Source organism: Zootoca vivipara, chromosome 13 (genome assembly GCF_963506605.1).
Source record: "Zootoca vivipara chromosome 13, rZooViv1.1, whole genome shotgun sequence".
In the NCBI taxonomy this organism is placed as follows: domain Eukaryota; kingdom Metazoa; phylum Chordata; class Lepidosauria; order Squamata; family Lacertidae; genus Zootoca; species Zootoca vivipara.
The window spans coordinates 13009088-13033229 of record NC_083288.1 but is presented as its reverse complement, the minus strand read 5'-3'; the positions used below and the strand labels follow the sequence as shown (position 1 = coordinate 13033229).

General features: G+C 47.6%; 1 protein-coding gene across 2 annotated transcripts; it reads left to right on the top strand.

Moving 5' to 3' along the window:
- Positions 1–2385: 2385 nt before the first annotated feature.
- On the top strand, positions 2386–23465 carry GFAP (glial fibrillary acidic protein). 2 transcript variants are annotated; one of them, XM_035136451.2, is made up of 9 exons: positions 2397–2963; positions 9524–9584; positions 9876–9971; positions 11297–11458; positions 13230–13355; positions 14844–15064; positions 16899–16942; positions 19528–19613; positions 23019–23465. In XM_035136451.2, exons 1-9 carry the CDS (start codon positions 2461–2463, stop codon positions 23058–23060), a joined length of 1341 nt encoding a protein of 446 aa, XP_034992342.1. In that variant the 5' UTR covers positions 2397–2460; the 3' UTR covers positions 23061–23465. The 2 variants fall into 2 exon arrangements, with proteins under 2 accessions (XP_034992343.1, XP_034992342.1); XM_035136452.2 differs by lacking the exon at positions 19528–19613 and having other exon boundaries at positions 2386–2963.
- Positions 23466–24142: the final 677 nt, after the last annotated feature.

Sequence of the window (24142 nt, the reverse complement as noted above, 5' to 3'; positions counted from 1 at the left end):
CAGGCACTTTGAGAGCTAGCTGCAGAAAGTTACTCAACGGGAAAGACACTCTGCACAAGCACAGGGACATCCTTGTCTTTTTTTTTACCTTTGCCTTGAGCATATGTAGAGTGCCTTTTATTTATTTTTCAGTTGTGCCTTTTATTTTTTTCAGTTGTGCCTTTTATTTTTTTCAGTTATATTTTTCTTAAATTTTCAAAAAAAAAAATCACATATACACTCCAATACATAATACTTTTTTTCCTTTTGCTTTGTCGACTTCCTACCCCATTCTCCATGGTGTTTTTTATTTCTGCCCCTTGCTGCACCCTATCCTCTCTCTCTCTTATATCATAATAACAATACGGTAATCTCTAATTCCTTCTGCTGTTCATAGTTCAAATCCTGATGGTGAATTAATCATATTATAGTATTTCTTTAAATAGTCCGGAAAAGGCTTCCATTCTTCTTCAACCAATCATCATTGGGTTCTCTTATTTTAGCTGCCAATTCTGCATAATTCATTGATTTATTTATCCATTCTTCTTTGCTGGTAGCTACTTCTTCCTTCCATTTTTGTGCATACAGAATTCTGGCTGTTGTCGTTACATGCATAAACAGCTGGATCATCTTTTTTGGGAACTTCTGTCCCTATAGTCACTAAGAGAAAAGCTTCTGGGTTTTTTTTTGGGGGGGGGGTATTATCACTTTTTTATCTCATCATACTGTATATCATTTCCCCAAATCCCCTCGCTTTCTTACAAGTCCACCACATCCGAGTGCCTTTTCTTGACCCCTGAGTAACCACTGTTTACACTTTTATATCTGGGGTCGGGAGATGGGAGGTCTATATCAAGAGATGGGGCTGTCAGGCAGAGTTGATTCCAAATACAGCACTTCTCTTGATGCACACTTGGTGTACAGCAGCGATGGGCAGACTTCAAGCTTGAGAGAGAGAGCGAGGGCGCTTCCAGACTGTTGCTATTCTGGGTTGGGATTCAATCGCATACAATACTGGCAAATTCAGGTTGCGCAGTTATACCTGACTGGGAAGTCTTAATGCAACAAATCCATCAACACCCCCCCCCCCAAATTCAGACAGTTTGCGATGAGGGAAGTGATAAGGAAATACACTGGAGTTGCTTTGAAGAAATGTCACCTAATCTCCCTGCAAACAAATAAGGATGAATGTTTAATAAACAGGTTGTCTGGAAGCAGCCCTGTTTTGTTTTTTCCTAGAACCTCTATGTCCACCGGGTACAGCCAAGTGTGAAATAATAGCTTAGAAAGAGGAGTGTGGTGGATATTCTTAGAATTAAGAAAGAAGCCATCTCTGACTACATCTTAGTACAGGTATTAGTTTTGAGTTTCAGAACACTGAGCTCATGTTCATTTCCATATAAAAATCCATCCCAGGTTTTCTCTAACCCTTGCTTTGTTTCAGCAGCCTAATTTGGCAGCAGTGGGGTGGGTCGTTTTTTGTTGATTTTCCAAATTTTACCAAATCAGCCACAAACTAAGACAAATTTAATTCAACTTTTCCAAAATTTGCTTTCCCACACTCTGTTCTTGGTGTGTCCAAAGTTCCCTCTTGTTTCTGCTTTATTTTCCTAGTTGTTTCTAGTTCACATTCCATTCCTTACAGTTAACCTTATAAGTACAATAGCTTTGTTGTTGTTTTTAAAATTATTTATCCTTAACCGTCAGCCAATTCCTGCACATTTGCACAATTCCTGCACATTTGCAACATTGACAAGTTGCTATTGTTAAACAACTGGGAATCATGAACGCTTTATGATTGACCACAAATCTCCTAAAATCCTGGATCTACCGTCTGCCAGGCACTGGTGTACAGAATTTATATCACTGGCAGACTTGAGGCCTGGGAGCCCCTCTAGATCTAAGCATTTTGTGTAAAACGCCTGGTTGTTCTGCTCATACAAAACAGCATGCAAAGGAGTGACATTTGTTGTATGAATGAGCTCTCTGGACAAAAGTAGGTTTTGCATTTTCAATAACCAATTTGGCAATTTGGTTTCGCTGCTGTGTTTTTGTCATGATCTTGCCTGTGATTCTGGGGCAGATGAGATGTTTTCCCTGCCTCTTTTTTCATCTTTAGCAATCTCACGGCTGCCTGCCGTGTGTTGTCATGTCACTGCTGTTGTAGGGAGATTGTGGCCATCCCAGGTGGGCAAGGACTCTGACCTCGTAGCTCGTCCAAGAGCGTTTGCTCTCTTCTCCCATCAAGAATGCTCAAAGCTTCTGCCCAATGCCTTTCTTTTGTTGCTTTGCCAGGGCACAGGGCACTTGGCATGGAAGATGTGAGATGTTAAGGCCTGGCATGCACCCCATTCCCCCTCCCTCCTCCAGCCTTTCACACGCATATGCTCGGGGGATGGCGAACCCTCTTGTATAAAACCCCTTGCAGCACACAGAAAGAAATCCGTCTGAGTTTGCAGAGCCTGGAGAAGAAGCCTGACCATGGAAGGGCAACGGCTGTCATCCTACGGAAGGCGTTTCGGCGCACAGACTTCCTCCATCCACCACGCCTTGAGGTTCTCGCCAGGGCGCAGGTACCTGTCTTCAGGTCCTGGCACTCGGCTCTCCGTCACCAAGCTGAAGACCTCCAGCCTCAGCTTCCGTGCCGGCCCCAAGTTCTCCCCGGACAAGGTGGATTTTTCCCTGGCTGATGCCCTCAACACCGAATTCAAGGAGACCCGCACCAATGAGAAGGTGGAGATGATGGAGCTGAACGATCGCTTTGCCAGCTACATAGAGAAGGTCCGGTTCCTGGAGCAGCAGAACAAAGTCCTGGTGGCAGAGCTCAACCAAATCCAAGACAAGGAGCCCACCAAGTTGGCCGATATCTACCAGGAGGAGGTGAGGGACCTCCGCCACCAGGTCGACCAGCTCACCAACTCCAAGGCCCGTCTGGAGATCGAGAGAGACAACCTGCTGGAGGACCTCAACAATCTCCGGCAAAAGTAAGGAAGTCTCTTTTCGGGGTCTCTTTTCGAGTTTTGACTGGGCTGGGTGGGGAGGCACCTGCAAATAGGGAATGAGATGGGGCAAGGAAGCAATATGCAGAGGCTTGGGGAATTGAGGATTTGGAGGAGATATCTGAGGGACATCCAGGTCATGCAATGTAAACACGTGGGGACAGGGAATTTACCCCTCCCAAAACTCTTTTGCCAATATGACCTGTGTGTCCAGTTCTGGGCACCACAGTTCAAGAAGGATACTGACAAGCTGGAACGTGTCCAGAGGAGGGCAACGAAAATGGTCAAAGGCCTGGAAACGATGCCTTATGAGGAACGGCTTAGGGAGCTGGGTATGTTTAGCCTGGAGAAGAGAAGGTTAAGGGGTGATATGATAGCCATGTTCAAATATATAAAAGGATGTCATATAGAGGAGGGTGAAAGGTTGTTTTCTGCTGCTCCAGAGAAGTGGACACGGAGCAATGGATTCAAACTACAAGAAAGAAGATTCCACCTAAACATTAGAAAGAACTTCCTAACAGTAAGAGCTGTTCGGCAGTGGAATTGGCTACCAAGAAGTGTGGTGGAGTCTTCTTCTTTGGAGGTCTTTAAGCAGAGGCTTGACAGGCATATGTCAAGAATGCTTTGATGGTGTTTCCTGCTTGGCAGGGGGTTGGACTGGATGGCCCTTGTGGTCTCTTCCAACTCTACGATTCTATGATTCTATGAATCTATGATTCTATGACCTGCTGGGAAAAATCCCATTCCAAAGCCAAACAAGGCCGTCAGTAAGACCTGGAGTGTGCAAAGCCCACCCACACCATTTCCCTTCCTTTGTGGCGTGTGGCTAGGCTTGGTTGCTTGGCCCATCTGGAGCAGGGAGTGTCAGATTGTGCATCCGGGGAACTCTGGGGTTCCCTGGGGTTCTTCAGATGGTTATTAGGAGTTTTCCATGAAAAGACCAGTCATGGGTGCTGAGCTTCCCTTGGTGTCAGCTTGCGGTCTTCCCTTCCAAGCCAGAGCTGCAGGGGAGTGGCATATAATCTACAGCACATTCTCTATTAACAAAAAAAATATGAGGCCCAAGCATAGGAGCCGATTCCTAGGTGCCAAGGTCCCATCGTCTTCCCCCAGTAAAATATTTGGGGTGGCAGGGCCTTCCCAAAGTTGATGGGCATTGCCATTCAATTGGTGTGTGCGCTCTGCATCTTGTGATTGATTATGTGGGATGGGGCTTACCTGGGGCCCCCAATATTTCATTCAAGTTGGCTCCCTTGGGGACCAAGAGGTCTGGCCAGTATACCATGTGAACGGAGTACTAGTCAATGTGGAAAGTTTCCATAAAGGCTGGAAGCCTGAAAACTGCTAAACTATTGTTATTTCTTCTATAGGCATTTGTTAGTGATCTGCCAGCTCTTTGATTGCAGACTAGGTTCACTTCCAGGGCTAGCCCTTTAGGTAAGGCCTCAGGCGGAAGACCAAGAAGGGCAACATCAAACTACCTGCCAGTCCACTGCAAATTACCATAAGCCTGTTGGTTGTGTGGCATAGCCTCTAGGAGCACTTCTAAAGTAATCTCTGGTGTGCCAGTAGTAAGTTGTGTGAAGCCCTAACAACAACAACAACAACAACAACAACAACAACAATTTATTATTTATACCCCGCCCGTCTGGCTGAGTTTCCCCAGCCACTCTGGGCGGCTCCCAACCAAGTGTTAAAAACAATACAGCATTAAATATTAAAAACTTCCCTTCAGATGTCTTTTAAAAATAGGATAGCTGCTGATTTCCTTGACATCTGATGGGAGGGCGTTCCACAGGGCGGGTGCCACTACCGAGAAGGCCCTCTGTCTGGTTCCCTGTAACCTCACTTCTCGCAATGAGGGAACCGCCAGAAGGCACTGCCCCTTTTCCAGGGTCCTCATGGATCAACTCCACCCCCATCCTTCTTCCATGAGATATTGTAAGGAAAGATGGCCACAGAGGATCTGGAATGCCTGGAATGCCGCTGCTAATGTGACGGCAAAAATGACCACAAACACAAATAATTTTTAAAATGACCTCAGAGGAGCAGTGCTAGCTGGTGCCCATTGAGGCTGGTAGGATGGAAGGCAGGGAGCTCAACAGTAGGTGGTGCTAGAGAGCCAATGGTACACGCAGAGCCAACTAATTCAAGTTTTGTCCCCATCCTCTTCCCTGCTGAGTTCTGCAAGGGCAAAACTGAGACAGAGGAGGAGGAAGCAGATATCCAGAGCCACCCAATGGATTGGATGTAAACACAAAGGCAGGTGGGCTTCCAGGAAACAGGATGGAGGTTGATGGGGCAGCGTCCCATTTGCCATGATGGCGCAGCCTCCACAGTGGAGGAGGTGGGGGCAGCAACAGCGCCAGGTGCCTCTAACAGCGTAATGTTTTGCGCTAGCATCTGGCCCTGGGAGGGTGGTCCATCCCAACAACCGCTGTTGAACATGGGATTGGATAGACCAGAGTCATAGAATTGGAAGAGATCACCTACTAGTCAAATCCCCTGCTTAGTGCACAGTTGACAGTGCAGCATCCCTGACTGGTGCCTGTGCAACCTCCCCTTAAAACAGCAGCCCTAAAGAGCCCTTCCTAATCTCTTATTCTTTAGACTGAGCAAGTGTAGAGACCTCCAGAAATTGCTGAACTACATCATTCCTGGCCATGTTTGCTGGGGCTGATGGGGGTTGAACCTCAGCAACATCGGGAGGGGTTCCCATAACTCAGTGATGGCGAACCTATGACACGCGTGTCAGACGTGACACGCAGAGCTGTCACTGCTGGCAGGCGCCCCATCGTCCCATTCACACTGTTGTTGTTGTTGTCCCCCCCCCCATTTGTTCTCCCGCTCCTCCTCCAGCTTGTCTCCGCTAGAGCTTTTCTCTGCTGTTAAAACCCGGATCCTTTTTGTTGTTGCTGCTGCTGGTAGCCAGAGATTGGTTTTTTAACCCTTTCTGTGCTGTTTTTGTCTGGCGCTTTGGCAGACTATGGGTGTAACAGCGTTCGTTTTTTAACCCGTTCTGTGCTGGGTTTTTTGGCGCTTTGGCAGACTATGTTGGTGCTGCGTGTTAGTTCCAGTGAAGGTATTATTTGTCATTTATTTCTGTTCTCTTTCCCCCCCAAAAAGCGCAGCAGCTTTGGGGCATCCTCCCAAAAAAGCAAAGCAACTTTTGCACCCCCAAAAAAACCTCCAAAACTTTGGTCAGCAGCTCCCCCCAAAAAGCTCAACAACTCTGGGCACTTTGTGATAAATAAGGGGTTTTTGGTTTGGTTAAATAATTAGTTTTTGGTTTATTAAATACAGTTATATATTACAATTATACATTTTTGTTATTTAAATTATAAATATTGCGAAATTATGGTTTTTTTTCTCGAAGTGACACACCACCCAAGTTATGCTCAGTTTTTTGACGAATTTTGACACACCAAGCTCAAAAGGTTGCCCATCACTGCCATAACTAGTGCTTTTTTCTGGGGGTACTCAAGGTTACCCAGTACTGGCACCTCTTTTTCCTAACAGAGAAGCGCTGGTTAAAAGTGTGGCACTTACAGTAGCAACTTCATGGCAGGAGTGCCAGCTTGGCTCTGCAACCGTGGGTGCCCAGGGCCGTGGGTGCCATGCAGCGTGCATGGCCCTGGCAATGAAATTTGTGGGTGCCCAGCCCCTTCATGGGGAACTTCGAAATCAGTTCAAGGAGGATACTGACAAGCTGGAACGTGTCCAGAGGAGGGCAACCCAAATGGTCAAAGGCCTTATGAGGAACGGCTTAGGGAGCTGGGTATGTTTAGCCTGGAGAAGAGAAGGTTAAGGGGTGATATGATAGCCATGTTCAAATATATGAAAGGATGTTGTCACGGTGGCCGGAGTAGGCTACTTCAGAGTAACGACTCTACACAGCTCTGCATTTTATCTTTTATTGGTGCTGAGTATTTACAGTGCTGATGGCAGTGCTATTTACAAAGACACATCTGTTCAGCTTGAATCAGAACCTCCAAGTGGCTTTTGGCACATCTTGCGCCAGCATAACAACTTGGGGAGACCCATCCTCTTCCCCCGACGCTTTCTGCGCAGTTCCGGAGTTGGGGGGGACTGGTCTGCCCCCCTTCCTTCCCCCTTCCTGTCCCACCTGGGACGATCTACCCTGCCAGAGCCTTGGACACCACTTCCTGTTTCCCCACTTGAGCTGGAGCTTTCCCTCTTTTCAGCCTCGCTCGGGGCTGGGCTGGAACTCAGGAGGGGAGGGGCTTCGCGATATCCCTTGCCCCTCACAGATGTCATATGGAGGAGGGAGAAAGATTGGTTTCTGCTGCTCCAGAGAAGCAGACACGGAGCAATGGATTCAAGCTACAAGAAAGAGGATTCCACCTAAACTTCCTGACAGTAAGAGCTGTTCGGCAGTGGAATTTGCTGCACAGGAGTGTGGTGGAGTCTCCTTCTTTGGAGGTCTTTAAGTGGAGGCTTGACAGCCATCTGTCAGGAATGTTTTGATGGTGTTTCCTGCTTGCCAGCGGGTTGGACTGGATGGCCCTTGTGGTCTCTTCCAACTCTATGATTCTACGATTCTATGAATTTTGTGGGTGTTCAGGCACCCAAGGCCCCAGGGAGTTGGCACCTATGCTTCATGGTAAGTACTGTCCCTTTCCCTCCGGAAGAAGAGCACTGCCAACACCTGCTTTAGAAGACCCCCCCCTGAGAGGAACAGTTACCAGTGTGAGAGAATCTGAGTTTAGCGACAAGGAGGCACAGATCCATCCATTTGGGTGGACAGTGAGACGTGCGCCCACCAGCTTGATCAAATGCAATCCCCGGGAAGTCTCATTCAGGGTTGAAAACTAGGGGTTTGCTGTATGATGTGATAAGACACAGACAATTTTAAAGAGCAGGTGAGGCAGGAGTTGCAGGCAAGCTAGCTACTGGTCTGGTTGCCTTTTTGTAAGAAATCAACTCTATACAATTAACAGGAAAGGTTCCCAAAAGTTGCATATTTTATTGTTTGAGGCCACAAGTGAGTAATACAAAGAGGTGGGCCAATAAATATGGTTATGGGTTAGTATAGCGTTTATGGACTTAACTGCAGGTGGAACATCTAATAGCTCCTGGGGAGGTGGAGAGATGAATTCTTCCTTGCAGCATAGGAAGGATAAAGTAACATTACCTCTTGCTTAGCATCCAAGCTACAGATCTGTGGCATAGCCAGCCACAAACCTTTTCCACCCATATCCTCTCTTCATTTAATAGCACTAAAGCACTCAGGTGCAGAGCTGGCAACCAGCCCTAGTGTTCCACCAGGGTAGCCGACATGGAGACTTCTAGATTTTGTTGGACTCCAGCTACTATGAGCTCCAGCTGGTACAGAGTATTCCTAGCAAAACCAGCAAATAAAACTGCCAATATCATAATACTGTTGTGCAAATCGATCATGTGGCTGTGTACGGTCCGGGTTGCCATGCCTTAAAAAGGAGGTTGTAGATTTTACATAGTGGATAGAGAGAAGTTCTCCTCCGTTTCTCATGACACTAGATCCCAGGGTCATCCGATGAACTGGATGTTAGAAGATTCAGGGGAGACTAAAGGAAATGCCTTTCCTAGCAGCGGTGGTCACCAACTTGGAAGGTTTTTAATGGGGGTACAGGCAAATTCATGGAGGATAAGGCTTTCGGCGGCTACTAGCGATGGCTATGCTTTGCCGCCGCTGTCAGAGCTTCTGAATACCAGTTTCTGGGAACCGGAAATGGGGAGATGTCAGGGACTGGACTGAAAAGGAGGAGGAATGGTGGAGATCACCCACCCCCTACTCCTGTAGCTGCCGGAGAAGAAGGAAGCAGTATTGAATCACAGCAGAACTGTGAGGGAGATAACAGCTCAGAGACAGGTGAACAGCAGAGTTACGAGGTGTTAGGAGAAGGAGGGCGGTCAGAGCAGCCAGTTGACACGTCATTAGACAGCATAGATGATCCACCGTCCCCTACAACGAGGTGGCGTTCGTTAAGAGTGCAAGAGCAACAGGCGCAGAGACATTTGACCACAGGGGGCCACCGTAGGGGCAGATGCTAGAGAGGGAAGTTGGAGGGGCTCAGAGTGAGCAACTCCATCATGGAGGAATGACTGGATTCTTTGTCTTCTACCGTGATGACTGAATAAATTATTAGTAAGAGCTTTCTTGTTTCTTCCCTGCTTCTTTTAAACCATCGGGAGGAGGGAGAGAATTCCTCACGCCTTGGACTCCTGCTGGTTGGCTCCCCAAGGGTTGTTGGCCCCCATGAGAACAGAATGTTGGCCCTTTAACCTGATCCTGCAGGACTCTGTTCTTATGTTCTTTTGCTAATATTATCGCTGCTTTTGTTATTTTGTTGTATTAATTGCATGCAAAGCCGGAAGGGTTCGGAAACTTGCAAATAAACGGTGCAGAATTAGAAAAGGGCCTCGTGGAGGCTTTGACCTTGACATTTCCCCCCCCCCCCCTTGGTTTCAGCCCTTTGCAGAAGGGAGCCGATAATTCAGCACAGCTTCCTGATTTTCCCAACTCTCTCTCTCTCTCATTTAAGGTTACAGGACGAGATTAATCTGCGCCTTGAAGCTGAGAACAATTTGTCTTCCTACCGACAGGTGAGGCGGAAAAAATGACAAATCCCATCCTGGAACGATGGGCAGAGAATGCAAGATGGCCTTGTAGCTTGTAACTGATCTGAAGTAGTTTTCTCCTTGCTACATCATGTGCATGCATGCATGTGTCTCGTGGAAGGGCTGTAGTTGGGCCATCTGTACATGCCAGGGGAACCCACTTTTACTTTATTTTTAAGAGGGAGAGCATGCAAGAGGTCCCGTTTTCCTCCCTGTACGTGACGTTAAGGGCCAGAACAGATAAAACGTCCCTCATTCTCCCCTCTCGTTTCTTAGGACGTTGATGATGCTGCGTTGGCCCGAATAGACCTGGAACGCAAAATTGAATCCCTGCAGGAGGAGATCAACTTCCTAAAGAAGATCCATGAGGAGGTATGGAGTAAAGGGCCAGGCTGAAGCTCCTCCATCTTGAAAGGCAGTTGGGCTAATAGGCCCAGATCCACAGCTATGGCTTGGCTTGTGTTCTGTTTTCCCTTTAATGGCTGCCAAAAAAAACCAGCCATGTTTCCTGTGAGAGGGAGAGCGACATACTGAAAACTGGTTATTCAGTCGCATTGTTGAGAAAGCCAACCAACTCTTCATCTGGCTCAGAGGCTCTGGGTTCTAACTGCATTTTTGTGAGGCTTGTTTTTAATGGTGTTTCTCAATTTCATTGTATGCTAACAGGACTGTGTTTCACTTTATGAGCCATTCAGGTTGAAATGCAGCTTGCAAATTTTAATGCAAGCAAGCAAGCAAGCAAACCTAAACCTTTGATCCTGGAGTTGTTATATTTCCCATGTATTCCTAAAGGCGTCCAGGTTTTCTAAGATGGCATATCTTCCCTCCACACGCAAATCAAAAATATGTCCACCCAATCTAAACAATGAGCAGGGAGTGTCCGGCACTGCTTAGGATTCTAAGAAGCCAGCAGCAACCCTCGCTGACCATCAGTGCAGCCTTCAAAATGATTCAAAATGGCATCCAACAGTATCCTAACATAGACAAAATCCTGTTCCCTGATCTCAGGAACCATTGTGTCAAAGTTAGTTAGCTTGTCTGAAGGGATCACTGCAGTCTTTTAAGACTGTGTCTGTCATTTTGTTTCAAAATGGTGCCCAGTGGTATCCAAAGCGTTTAGCAGCTGACCTCCTTCTGCCCCCCTCAGCAATGAATAGACCACACCCACTGATAAGTAAGTTAAAAAATGCTTTACTTACAGTTTCTAGGTCTCAGTCATACATTGTCTTATGCGGCAATAACAGATAACACAGGCAAAATATTCTTGGGTAGAAATACAGAAAAGTAGCTTCAGATATGAGGCACATCCTCTCTCCATGATTTGCATCTTGAAGAAGAGAGTGAGGAAAGGAAGAGAAGAAACACATCACCTCCAGAGCTTTCCCCACAAAAATCCACTCTTTAAAGCTGAATCGAAGCAAATGCCTCTTCAGAGTTTCTGCAGATTACCATTTGCTCCGATTCAGCTTTAAAGAGCGGTTTTTCGCAGGCAAATCTCCGGATTAAGGAAAAGGGCACTTTGGACATGGAGCTCAGACCGTGCCTGGAAAGCACAGAGGAAAGGTAAGTGTGGATAAGTCCTACATTTGTGAATTTGCCCTGATGTGTTCCCCAAAGTCTTAATTGGTCCAGTTTTTGGGAAACCCTGACCCGTGTGTGAGGTTTCTGGATTCATGACTCTTCTGTCCCCTTCTCAGGAGCTTCAGGAGCTGCAGGAGCAGCTGCAGCAGCAGCAAGTCCACATCGAGATGGACATGGCCAAGCCGGACTTGACATCTGCCTTGCGCGAGATCCGCATCCAGTACGAGTCCATGGCCTCAAACAACATGCATGAGACTGAAGAATGGTACAAGTCTAAGGTACGAGACCAGGGTGGAGGCCAGCCCAAGGGAAAGTGAAAGACCAAGGATTCCCAGTCCAACACAGCTTTGACTAGCATTCCATTTGAATGGGGCTGCCACTCAGATTGCCCATTCCAGATGAACAGGACCTTGCACCATTGAGATGCTTTGGAAGTTGGCCGTAAGGGATGGGAGGGATGGTGTGGATGAGACTTCTGGTTGCATGCATGGCTAATGACAGCTTTTAGTGTTACACTTCTTAAGAGTTACACACACTTTTTTTAGAGTTACACACAGGATGCATGTGTAACTCTGGTCTTTTTCTTCACTATTCAATATAAATCATGTGCATTTTAAAATTTCTTTTACAAATGACATTTCTAGCCTGTACCAGCAATGGTTGCTCCAAACACCTGTGATAACAGGTGCCTTTTCTCTGAGATACTTCCTGTTTTGAGTTCCCTTTGGGTGCTTCCATTTGGTGGAGAAACCATAGACTTCCTTATCGCATGAAAATTCAAGCACAGTTGCCCTGTCAGGAAGGGAGGTGAAAGGTTTGAAGGTCACAGTGGTGATCAGGTATAAGCTCTGGCAACACGACCTTTTCAACCAGGGGTTGATAACCGCCAGCTTGGGGGCCTAATCCAGCCCTGCTCGAAAAAAACAAAAACAAAAAAGCCTTCCCCTCAAGGCCTTACTGATCTTGGCAGCAGCAGTAGCAAGATGGGGGGGGGGGACATTAAAGTAGATAACAGTCAGTATCAATAAACACATTTGTAAAGTTGGGTTATTAGTCAGAAGCAGTAATTTAGATGTAAAGGTAAAGGTACCCCTGACCGTTAGGTCCAGTCACGGACGACTCTGGGGTTGTGGTGCTCATCTCCGTGCTGCCCCAAACGGTCTGCCCACTGGCCAAGGGAGCCGGCGTTTGTCCGCAGACAGCTTCCGGGTCATGTGGCCAGCATGACTTAAGCTGCTTCTGACAAACCAGAGCAGCGCACAGAAACGCCATTTAGATGTAGCCAGTACTATTTTTCTAAAAAAACAGGTGCCACAACTGAGCATTGAACACCTCCCTTGTTCTCTTACGATGGCAATGGCGCCCACCTGAGAGGTGCCAGAACTGAGTTCAGCGCCGGAGCAATCCAATTGGGCGCCTGGAGCAGCACATGCCCTGTGCCCAGGGGTGGGGCCAGCCATCTGCAGGGGCGGGGCCAGCCGCCCATGGGGCAGGGCAAGTCAGGGCAGGATGCTCCGTGGGGCCTCTGAGGAGTCTGCCTGCCTCCTCCCACAACCACCCTACAGCTGAGGGGGCGGCAGTGGGCAGACCGTTTGGGGCAGCACGGAGCCTGCAGGCACCCAAGCCACTGCATCACTCCCAGGAGAGACGCGTGGCTCGGGCATGCTGCAGGCCCCGCAGTGAGTGCCGCCCGGCATTTTGTCACCCCCCTCAGTGGGGACACCCGGGGCGGCCCGCATCCACCACACACCCCCTCTTCCGCCCCTGAGTTGCAGCAATTCCGGCTGGAAAAAAGGCCCTAGATACAGTACTGGGGTGGATATAGCACACTTATGTGGACACAAACTGCCCTCTCCCTGGTCATATGATTGATCATGGATGAGCAGAGAGGGGGGCAATAACAGCCTGGCTACCCCCCATAGCTGATCTGCCCAGATCTGCTGTGGAGAGAGGGTTGTGCGCCAGTGTGAGTGCACATGCAAGTGTGTTCCTTGAGCCAGGAAACAGAACGTTAGCCACCCGTGTTTTAATCTGACTTCCGCCTGGTAGTTTGCAGACCTGACCGATGCAGCGGCACGAAACATCGAGGCCCTGCGTCTCGCCAAGCAAGAAGCCAACGAGTACCGCCGGCAGCTGCAGTCCCTCACCTGTGACCTGGAGTCCCTGAGGGGATCGGTAGGTAGAGTCGATGCGGGAATTTGGAGAAGTGAGTTTAAGATTGGGGAAATGAGAAATGGAGAGAAACCGGAATCGACAGGTTCATCCGTCTCTGGTTCCCGGCTAAGCCAATGGAGAGGGCCTCACCTCTCCCTCCGCCGCAGTCAAATGGAATTGGCCAACAATGGAGGTAGTTCTAGGAGGGGAGGCGACAAATGGCAGCTGGTCCCAGCTGAGCCAGTGGAGGAAGCCTGGCTGTCTCATCTCACTGTCTGATGAACAGTTGGAATGGATAAACTTTACCTCCCCCCCCCTCCCCTGCCCCACGTGACTGGCATTCCTTCCTGCCCACAGAAACCACTCCATGAAAATTCAGCAGCATTTCGCTGCAAATTTCTCATAAGGTACACATTTCTTAGATGCTAATAGGGTATCCCCCCCAATACCTCCCTGTTTGTAGCACTATTCCCCCTAATATAATGCAATTTGGTATGTTATTTTCATTCACGTATACATCTGACATCATTTTTGCACATGTTACTTGGCTGGAGAACTGTGTTGCAAAATTCAGATCCCCCCCCCCCCAATTTCGATATGCATTTTGTTTTGAAAAAGCACAGATTCGGTAAGTTTGCCTCTAAGTGCAAACTGAATCAAATGTCTCCCCAATCCCTAACTGGGCGGCTCCCAACAGAATAATAATGATGATGATGATGATAAAGTGATACAACATCAAACATTAAAAACTTCCCTAAAAAGGGCTGCCTTCAGATCTCTTCTAAAAGTCAGATACTGTAGTTGTTTGTTTCCTTGACATCTGATGGGAGGGGATTAAACAGGGTGGGCACCATTTCTGAGAAGGCCCTCTGCCTGGTTCCCTGCAACCTCACTTCTTGCAATGAGGGAACCGCCAGAAGGCCCTCGGAGCTGGACCTCAGTGTCCAGGCAGAACGATGGGGGTGGAGACGGTCCTTCAGGTATACTGGGCCGAGGCCTTTTAGGGCTTTAAAACTCAGCACCAACACTTTGGCTTGTGCTCGGAAACGTTGTGGGAGCCAATGAAGGTCTTTCAGGACCGGAGTTATATGGTCTCGATGGCCACTCCCAGTCACCAGTCTAACTGCCGCATTCTGGATTAGTTGTAGCTTCTGCATCACCTTCAAAGGTAGCCCCACATAGAGCGCTGTTCCTCATTGCTTATGCCTCTTTGGCTTGTGAGCCGTTATTGGTCAGCTGCAAACTGCCTTGAGTGCTTTGGCAGAAAGGCAGGATGTGAATGTAGTTCATAAGGGAAATGAGCGAAAGGTATATATTCCCCAGAAAGTATGTCACCTTTCAGCCTCCAAGCTGGGTTCAACATGGATGTTGCTGATGGGGCTTACGGAACGGGCGATAACCTCCCCACGTCAGCTGTGGGCTCAGGATGCCCCTTCCCCTCTGCAGGTTAGTAACAGGCCACTTGTTTTGTTGCATTCGCCGGTGACGCTTCCATTGTCCTCATTACAGAACGAATCTCTGGAGAGGCAGCTGAGGGAGATGGAAGACCGCTACGCCCTCGACACTGCCGCCTACCAGGACACAGTGATTCGGCTGGAAGAAGACACCCGCAGCCTCAAAGAGGAAATGGCTCGTCACCTCCAGGAATACCAGGACCTCCTCAATGTCAAGCTGGCTTTAGATATTGAGATTGCCACCTACCGCAAACTCTTGGAGGGGGAGGAAAGCAGGTAAGTGCCCAGAAACTCCCGTCGCCACTGTGTTGTGACATATTTTACATGGAATTGCTGGGGATCCTGCTAGGGGCCAGCCCTGTCAGAGCAATACAAAGCTCCTTTAAAGCCCTGCATGTTGGGCTTGTTCTACATATATGCAGCCAAATGAGGGGGCTGAGTCTTGGCGGTGAAATGGACCGTACCACTTCAGACTACAGGTAGGGGGTCCCCATTTTTAAATGTTAGCAGTGTACGCACAACTCCCCCATAAGTAAGGAATCGGCACAGTGCGAAGTGGGCTGAGCTATGAACACTTACAAAAGGCAAATACCACCCATAATCTAAAGTGATATAGGTAAAGGTAAAGGGACCCCTGACCATTAGGTCCAGTCGTGACCGACTCTGGGGTTGCACGCTCATCTCGCATTATTGGCCGAGGGAGCCGGCGTATAGCTTCCAGGTCATGTGGCCAGCATGACAAAGCCGCTTCTGGCAAACCAGAGCAGCACATGGAAACGCCGTTTACCTTCCCGCTGTAGCAGTTCCTATTTATCTACTTGCACTTTGACGTGCTTTCGAACTGCTAGGTTGGCAGGAGCTGGGACCAAGCAACGGGAGCTCACCCCGTCACAGGGATTCGAACCGCCGACCTTCTGATCAGCAAGCCCTAGGCTCTGTGGTTTAACCACAGCGCCATAGGCTGCTCTTATTGTCTCAGGCAGGCATCCCCAAACTGCGGCCCTCCAGATGTTTTGGCCTACAACTCCCATGATCCCTAGCTAACAGGATTAGTGGTTGGGGAAGATGGGAATTATAGTCCAAAACATCTGGAGGGCCGAAGTTTGGGGATGCCTGGTCTCAGGAGTCTTCCAGTTCATTCTGCTTCAAGGAGAGACCAGGCCTCCATCTAAACTTGGATGGGTCTCATAAGGATAATTTAAAAAATGTGCCTCCAAGTCAGCTTGTTGCTAGTCAAGGCTCTCTGGTTTAATATTGGAAATAGTACCAAGTACTGTTGCTTTGAACCTGGTCTTGCAAGGTACCAAGCATTACTCAATCCAATGTGCCACTTTGTAGGTTCCCTATCCAGGATCCACTGTGCTAAAACCCTCCAGTAGACCTGGGGATGACTCGTACCAAAGAGCACTTGGATATGACCAAGTGATTCCTGTCAAACCTGTTTGGTGTTGTTGTCCTTAAGTCAGAAAAACTGCTGTTCTTTTCCCAGACCTTCCCCCCCCCCAAGGCATTTTGGACTACTGCTCCCATCACTCATGACCATTGGCCAGGTTGGCTGTGGCTGATGGGAGTGGTAGTCCAAAAGAAGCTGGGGAAGGGTGTTGTTTGCCATGCTACTTCTGCCGGATCAGCCATTTTTGTGCTTCTCACCTGAGCTCCTTTGGCTCTGCTGCTTATCCAGTACAAAAACCTGGAATTGATTAATTAATTAAAGATGCAAGGTTGGGGAAGGATTGAGAGAATTAGGACCAATCAGGGGCAGCTCATCCTGATTTGCCACCTGGCGAAACGGGAAGGTGGTATCCTCCTACACGTGTCACCAAAGCCACCCTTATCTGAGTTGTGCAGCAGCACCTGCAAAGCAGCAGCAATGACGGCGGGTTCTGGTGAGATCTCTTGCGATCTCATGGAGTTCTTGCAAGACCAAATGGAGCACATGAGATCTCTTCAGATTTTGGCAAGGTCTTGTGAGATCTCAGCGGCTACTGCTGCCTCCTCTTGCGGTTCCGCCGCCCGAGGCTGCGACCTTAGCCTGCCTCGTGGGTGGGATGGCCCTGGGACTGATTCAGAAACCCACTCTCTTTTCCTTTTCTTCCTTGTGTCTTTGCAGGATCACCATTCCAGTGCAGACCTTCTCCAACCTTCAGATCCGAGGTAAGGAACCCATTCTGTCATGACGATGGCTGTTGCCATGTGTCCACGCACAAATGAGGCAGCGGTGTGAACCGCTAAGTGTGGCAGGCTGTGTGGCAGCAGAGCAGGTGGGGCAGGTGGCGGCAGTGGCAGGTATGATAGTGGCAGCAGTGGCAGAAGGGCAGGGCAGCACTTCCTGTTTTGAATCAAGCAGCGAATGTGGGATGTGCTGCCACTGTGCCTAATCTATTCCAAAGGTAGTAAGACCAATACGTATCGGAAAACTTTTATCGTCTTCTGCTTTGCCGCTGCCTTTCTCCACCGATACCACCATGATCGTATTCGTGCCTTTCTGGATCAATCCTAAAGGCCTTCCTAGTTCATTGTTCTACTACTGACCGCAAAGATGCCTTTTGGCAGGGTAGAAGCAGGATGAGGAAGGGGTTGCAAGTGGGTCGCGCAGCATGTGGGTCACGGGAGCTGCAAATATCAACAACAGGCACTCATTAGAATCATAGAACCATAGAGTTGGAAGAGACCACAAGGGCCATCCAGTCCAACCCCCTGCCAAGCAGGAAACACAATCAAAGCATTCTTGACATATGCCTGTCAAGCCTCTGCTTAAAGACCTCCAAAGAAGGAGACTCCAGCACACTCCTTGGTAGCAAATTCCACTGCCAAACAGCTCTTACTGTTAGCAAGAGGAAGGAAAGGTGAGAGGTTGTATTCCAAGCCTTTGGCTCCTGTCTATTTTACTATTTATCTTTGAAAACCAGTGACGCTATTAGGGGACTACTTCGGGGCAGAAGTGCTGGGATCCCACAAAAATGGAATGAGCAGGAGGGACCCCAAACTCTGTAGGATTACTATATTTTGAGTACAGTATATCAATACACATTGCCATCCCCACCCCTGTAAGAACATGCAAGTTCAGAGTCTAAAATTATCCAACTGCACTGCAGAGAGAAGGCTCTTTGCCCCTCCGTTTTCAAAACAGGGAGGGAGGGAGCGTGGGTTTCTAATTCTGACACCCAATGAAATGGGTATCTGTAAGGGTGAAATGGGTATCTGTAAGGTGGGGCATGTGCAGTCTAGGAGAGAGGCTGCAAAGAGAAGCTGGGCAGGAAGAGCAAACAGTCTCCCTACGTACTGTGGTTTTTATATGGGTTTGTATCTGAAGAAGTGTGCATGCACACAAAAGCTCATAACAATGACAAACTTAGTTGGTCTCTAAGGTGCTACTGGAAGGATTATTATTATTATTATTATTATTATTATTATTATTATTATTATTATTATATGGGGTATTTACTGACACCTCTTGTGTGCGCTGTAGGAGATACAGGCAAATGTAGCTGCTGCGTTGGGGACCCCTGGATTAAAACAGCTTCCTATATGCCAAAAAACCTTCCTAAAACTGAAGTTTTCAGAAATTAATTGTGATCCAAAGAAGTTGTTTTTTACACTCCTGTCCTCCTGATATCCATCTCCCATCAGCAAAGCTTGTTTCAAGGCCATGGCTAATACTGGCTTCAAACCAGGAACTTCCCAGTTTACTTTTTGACTGAAGTTCTGTGCATCTTTACTTGTCTTGGGGAGCAAGTCCGATTGGGTACAATAGTAAAGGTAAACGACTCCTGGAAGGTTAAGTCCAGTCAAAGGTGACTATGGGGTTGTGACGCTCATCTCGCTTTCAGGCCGAAGGAGCTGGTGTTTGTCCACAGACAGCTTCCCGGGTCATGTGGCCAGCATGGCTAAACAGCTTCTGGCGCAACAGGACACTGTGATGGAAACCAGAGCGCATGGAAACGCTGTTTACCTTCCTGCTGCAGCAGTACCTATTTATCTACTTGCACTGGCGTGCTTTTGAACTGCTAGGCTGGCAGGAGCTGGGACAGAGCAACAGGAGCTCACGCCGTCGCGGGGATTCAAACCGCCGACCTTCTGATCGGCAAGCCCAAGAGGTTCAGTGGTTTAGACCACAGCGCCACCCGCATCCCTGTTTACAACAGTACTTAACTCCAGTAAGCATAACTAGGGATACATTGTTAGATGCCACACCAGTTCTCTGCTGTGCCAGCTGCTGATAGATTTCATTTCATTGCACACCTCTGCTCCACTTTGATTCTTCTTTGTGATCACTTCGGTTGTTCTTGTTGCCATATGGGAGGCTGCTTGAAAAACCTCACCTTAAAGGAAAACTCACCTTAAAGAAGATTCTTCTGCACTCTGATGCAGCTGCATGGAATTTGTATGTGTGTTACGGAGATGTTTGCCGGTCAAGGTGCTACAATTTAGGATCACTTATATCTAGCAGTGGCTCCTTACTACCTAGCAAGTTCTCCCCCCCCCTTCCTTGACTCTGGTTGCCCTTCACTGCAGCTGCATCAGAGTGCAGAAGGAGCAGTGTTTTAATTCACCGTTCAATACCGTTCTCTCTCACACACATTCTCCCACACCCTCAGCATTTCCTTGTTTCTTTCCTTGTGGTCTCGCGGGCTAGCTCAAAGTCTATCACAGAGGAACAGTGTGTGCCTTCTCCAGGCCACAATTCAGTAACTACCACACTATGACAATGACCGGGCTGTTCTTTCCCTCCTCACCAGAGACCAGCCTGGACACAAAGTCAGTTTCTGAGGCCCACCTGAAGAGGAGTATTGTGGTCAAAACAGTGGAGACAAGAGATGGAGAGGTAGGCAAAAGCTACACAGGCCTCTGGAGCCTTGGTTTTCTGATTACATGGTTGAAAGATCTAGCAATCCAACCCTTTCTTTTCAAACACCTGTAGAAGCTATGGGCATGCCTGTCCTGCTCATTTTATTTTTAATCACCTAGGAAATAGATTCCTCAGTCTCCTTCGTTATCGTGCTCTGTCGCTGAACTGCTCATAGTTTAGGAAATTCTTCCTAATATTCGAACTTCTCCTTCCTCTCTGTAGTTTTAATCTTGTCATTGGTGAGTGACTGTAGCCCTTTTAATCTTCCAATATCTCTTGGCTTCTTGGGACTATATATACCAGCCTCCTTTGGCCTTCCCTGGTAGGATTTGTCTTCTAGAACCTCTGCCTATCATCTTTTGATGATTCCCTCTGCATCCTGTTTCAATTTATCAGCATTTTTTTTTCTTTCACTGTGCTACCCAGGTCCCCAAATGAGTGCTGCCCAGCACTGAGAAAAGCAGTGTTATTATCTGTAACTTCTTACATCTTGGGTCTGATGTTTCTGTTTGGAGACAACCAGCCAGCAATGGTCTTGGGCTTTTGAGCTGAAGCACCACATGACTGGCATCTGTTTGTTATCCATTGGAGACTACGCATTTCCCTCCTTGTGCACAAACCAGGGTTCCTTCATCCTCTGTGTAAACATTTGATATTTCTTGTTGGCATTCATCCCCTTGGGTCTCTCTGCCAATGCCTCCGGTTTACGATGATGGAAACATGAGTGAGATTTATAACTTACAATCAGGCTTGTGGGCAATAGAAAATAACTTTTCCTCCTTCCAGAATTGGTGTCGAGATGGATGGCTGGAACATGAGTCAAAATGGATGGGAGAATGTATTCTCTAACATGGTCACAGCAAGCTTTTCCAAGTTTGGGGTTCGGGGAATGGTTTGCCCATCAGCATAGATCTATGCTTCTTGATGGACTATATTTCAGTTCCTGTCCTAGTGTCAGTAAAAACGATAGCAAATAAAGTATTTAAAAAGAAAAGAGTGAGCAGGCACTTGGGAATAAGTAATTAAAGTTCTGAAAGCTATAGAGACAGTGTGTGCCCGATGGCAGAATACAGGCCTGCTTTTCTGCCTTGCCTGCTAGTGCCTAAAAAAAAATTAGGCAATGCTGGTCAGCAGGCAAAAGTTATACTGCAAGGATGAAGCTGTGCACCTGACAAGACTTTATTCCCTCAGTGTGCACTGAGATATTACATAGCTCAGATCAAAGGTCTTGCAAGTTGACACTTGAGGAAATACTTAGTCTGGAGTATTGAACAGAGCAGAATAACAAACCTGGAAAGTATTGGGCCTTTATTATTATTATTATTATTATTATTATTATTAGTAGTAGTAGTAGTAGTAGTAGTAGTATTAATACCCCACCCCTCTGGCTGGGTTTCCCCAGCCACTCTGGGCAGCTCCCAACAGAATATTATTATTATAAAGCGATCAAACATCAAACATTAAAAACTTCCCTAAAGAGGGCTGCCTTCAGATGTCTTCTAAAAGTCAGGTAGTTGTTTATTTCCTTGACATTTGATGGGAGGGCGTTCCACAGGGCGGGCGCCACTACTGAGAAGGCCCTCTGCCTGGTTCCCTGCAACCTCACTTCTTGCAGGGAGGGAACCGCCAGAAGGCCCTTGGCGCTGGACCTCAGTGTCCGGGCTGAAAGATGGGGGTGGAGATGCTCCTTCAGGTATACTGGGCCAAAACCATTTAGGGCTTTAAAGGTCAGCACCAACACTTTGAATTGTGCTCGGAAACGTACTGGGAGCCAATGTAGGTCTTTCAGGACCGGTGTTGTGTGGTCTTGGCGGCCACTCCCAGTCACCAGTCTAGCTGCTGCATTCTGGATTAGTTGTAGTTTCCGGGCCTCCTTCGAAGGTAGCCCCACATAGAGCGCATTGCAGTAGTCCATAGCTTCCCACTGTGCACAGAAGACATGTGTGTGATGGGATAATCCTGAATATTTACCTAGTTCTGAAGCGCTTCACGTATTGCTGCGTTGTGAACCACCCTGAGATCTATTTGAATAAATAAAATATAGCATCTTGTTATAATTCTTACAGCGGCCTTATAAGGATAACCCAGTACAGTGGTACCTTGGTTTACGAACTCAATCCATTCTGGAAGTCTGTTCTTAAACCAAAGCGTTCTTAAACCAAGGCGTGCTTTCCCATAGCAGCGGGGGACTCAGTTTACAAATGGAACACATTCAACATGTTCCGCTTCCAAGGCAAAGTTCACAAACCAAAAAACCTACTTCCGCGTTTGCAGCATTCTTAATCCAAGTTGTTCTTAATTAAGTTGTTCTTAAACCAAGGTACCACTGTCCTATTAGCCCCATAATGTGGATGAGAGGCTCAGAGCAAGTGGCTTGGATAACACAGCTTAGTGAACAAGTTCGTGGCAGATTCAAAGTGGAGACTTCCTGTTTCGTTGCTTGGTCTCTTGTGGCTGATAGCTACACCAGCCCTTTTGCTCCTTACTATGCAGTTAAATATACATATAGCTGAACTGCTGCAAAGGCATGTATGTGCCTGAAATTTGAGCCAGGCCCTCATTGTTTCCTTCTTTCTTCTCCTGCCAGGATGGCGGCTTAAATCTCCTCTCCTCCGCTGGTACATTTTCCAGATCTGCCCTGCTGGTTTACTTCCATCCAGGAAAACAAACTATGACCGTTTATAGAGTTAAATAGATATAGCTAAAACATAAAAAAAGAAAGCTTGCTTTACATACCCTCCAACATTTATCCGATGAAAATAGGGGTGTCCTATTTAATACTGTTATTATTACTATTATTAATAATACCCTGCCCATCTGACTGGGTTGCACCAGCCACTCTGGGCAGCTTCCAACAAATATAAAAACATAATAAAATATTAAACATTTTTTAAAAAAACACTTCCCTGTACAGGTTTGCCTTCAGATGTTTTCTAAACGTTGTAGAGTTACTTAGCTCCTTGGTTCGGTGGGTCGCTTAACTCCGTAACTTCTAACATTTCACCAATGCAAATAGGGATGTCCTAAGGAAAAGTGGGACATTCCAGGATCAAACCAGAAACCGGGACAGCTATCAATCCAGAACTGTCCCTGGAAAATAGGGACACTTGGAGGGGCTGTGCTTAAATTTTCATTTAAGTGTCACCAGTATTGGCAATAATCTTCTGCATCAACCATCAAGTTACTAGTTCTGTGCTGCCATAGACGCTGCTTTGATTTTGATTTTTAGGGGACGGGTGGGAGTAAGCAATAGGAACTTGGAAGCATTTAAAAGGGAGCACACAAATTTTCAAAATGAATAGGAGCTGTTTTGAAAGCTAGGTTGCGACCCAAGCAGGGCAAATAACTTCCCTCCCGTTCTTCTCCCCACTCTGCCTGCAGGTGATCAAGGAGTCAACCCAGGAGCACAAGGAAGTGGTGTGAAGCCAGCGGCTGCGAAGTAAAAGCCACACTAGCGGAGGGAGGGAGGAGACGCCTGTAGCTGTAGGATGCTAGGAGAAGCTTGCCTCCCTTTCTGACGCTTCAAGCCTATGGCCCCCAAACAGCTCTGCACACCGAATATGCTGCTGCTACGAGGGGTGGGAAACATTTGCAAATTTAACTATTGCTGAGAAAGTATAACCGGCTGCTGCCTCTTGGGCCTCAGTTGCCTGGTGCTTCAGGTGGGGTTTGGGACCCACCCCCGCTTTCTCGCATCTTGTATGCTTCCCTCACTGTGTCCAAATGAGGCACCGTGTTTAGACTGGGCTGTAGCTCTCCTAGATGTTATCCGCCTTGGGCTTAACACCAAAACCTGCTGCTTCTCAATAAACCTACTAATGAATAGGATCAGTGTTTACTGTTGATGCTGGGAAAGGGTGTGTGTGTGTGTGTGTGTGTGTGTGTGTGTGTGTGTGTGTGTGTATAAGAGGGGAGGGCTAGAAGGGAGGTATTCCGAGGGGAACAATGGTAGGAAGTTAGCTTGTCTCCCCAGAAGTATAACATGTGACCTTAAGAAACACATGTGACAAGATAGCAATTCATCTTGCAAATTATCCCCAAATAGTGAAAACGGTCCCTTCTGAATCTTTAGCTGCGACAAGCTGTTAAAGATGTCTTTTTGAGGGGGGAATTGGGAGCTTCCCTCCCAGTGCGAATAAACGCTGTGGGGTGGAGTGGGGAGTTACCAGGAAAGCAGCGGAAGATGGGTTAAAAATACACTGCTGCCTCTTTGCCGTTCGCCCCATATGACAGCTATTTAAAACATTAATGCTGTCCCTGTCAGCTAGTTTGCTCCTGCATTGGATGAGTTTTGTTCATGTACAAAGTTTTTCTCCCCTGCTAGAATTGGAGTTGGAAAGGAATACTAGACAAAGTTGGCTAGTGACTGCAGTTTCCACCCCACCCGCCTTGCTTTCCCCTATAACTCGTGAGCCTCCTCCACAATCTCTTCCCGTGGTCTAATCTGCGGCAAGGTTGGTGGCCCAAGGTGTGCTTCCAGGCCAAGCAGGATTTGAATTTGGGTC

Coding starts and splice junctions, on each gene's coding strand:
- GFAP (XM_035136451.2), top strand. CDS start 2,461: ATGGAAGGGCAACGGCTGTCATCCTACGGAAGGCGTTTCGGCGCACAG. Junction 9,972..11,296: donor TAAAGAAGATCCATGAGGAG/GTATGGAGTAAA, acceptor TCCCCTTCTCAG/GAGCTTCAGGAGCTGCAGGA. Junction 19,614..23,018: donor TGGAGACAAGAGATGGAGAG/GTAGGCAAAAGC, acceptor CTCTGCCTGCAG/GTGATCAAGGAGTCAACCCA.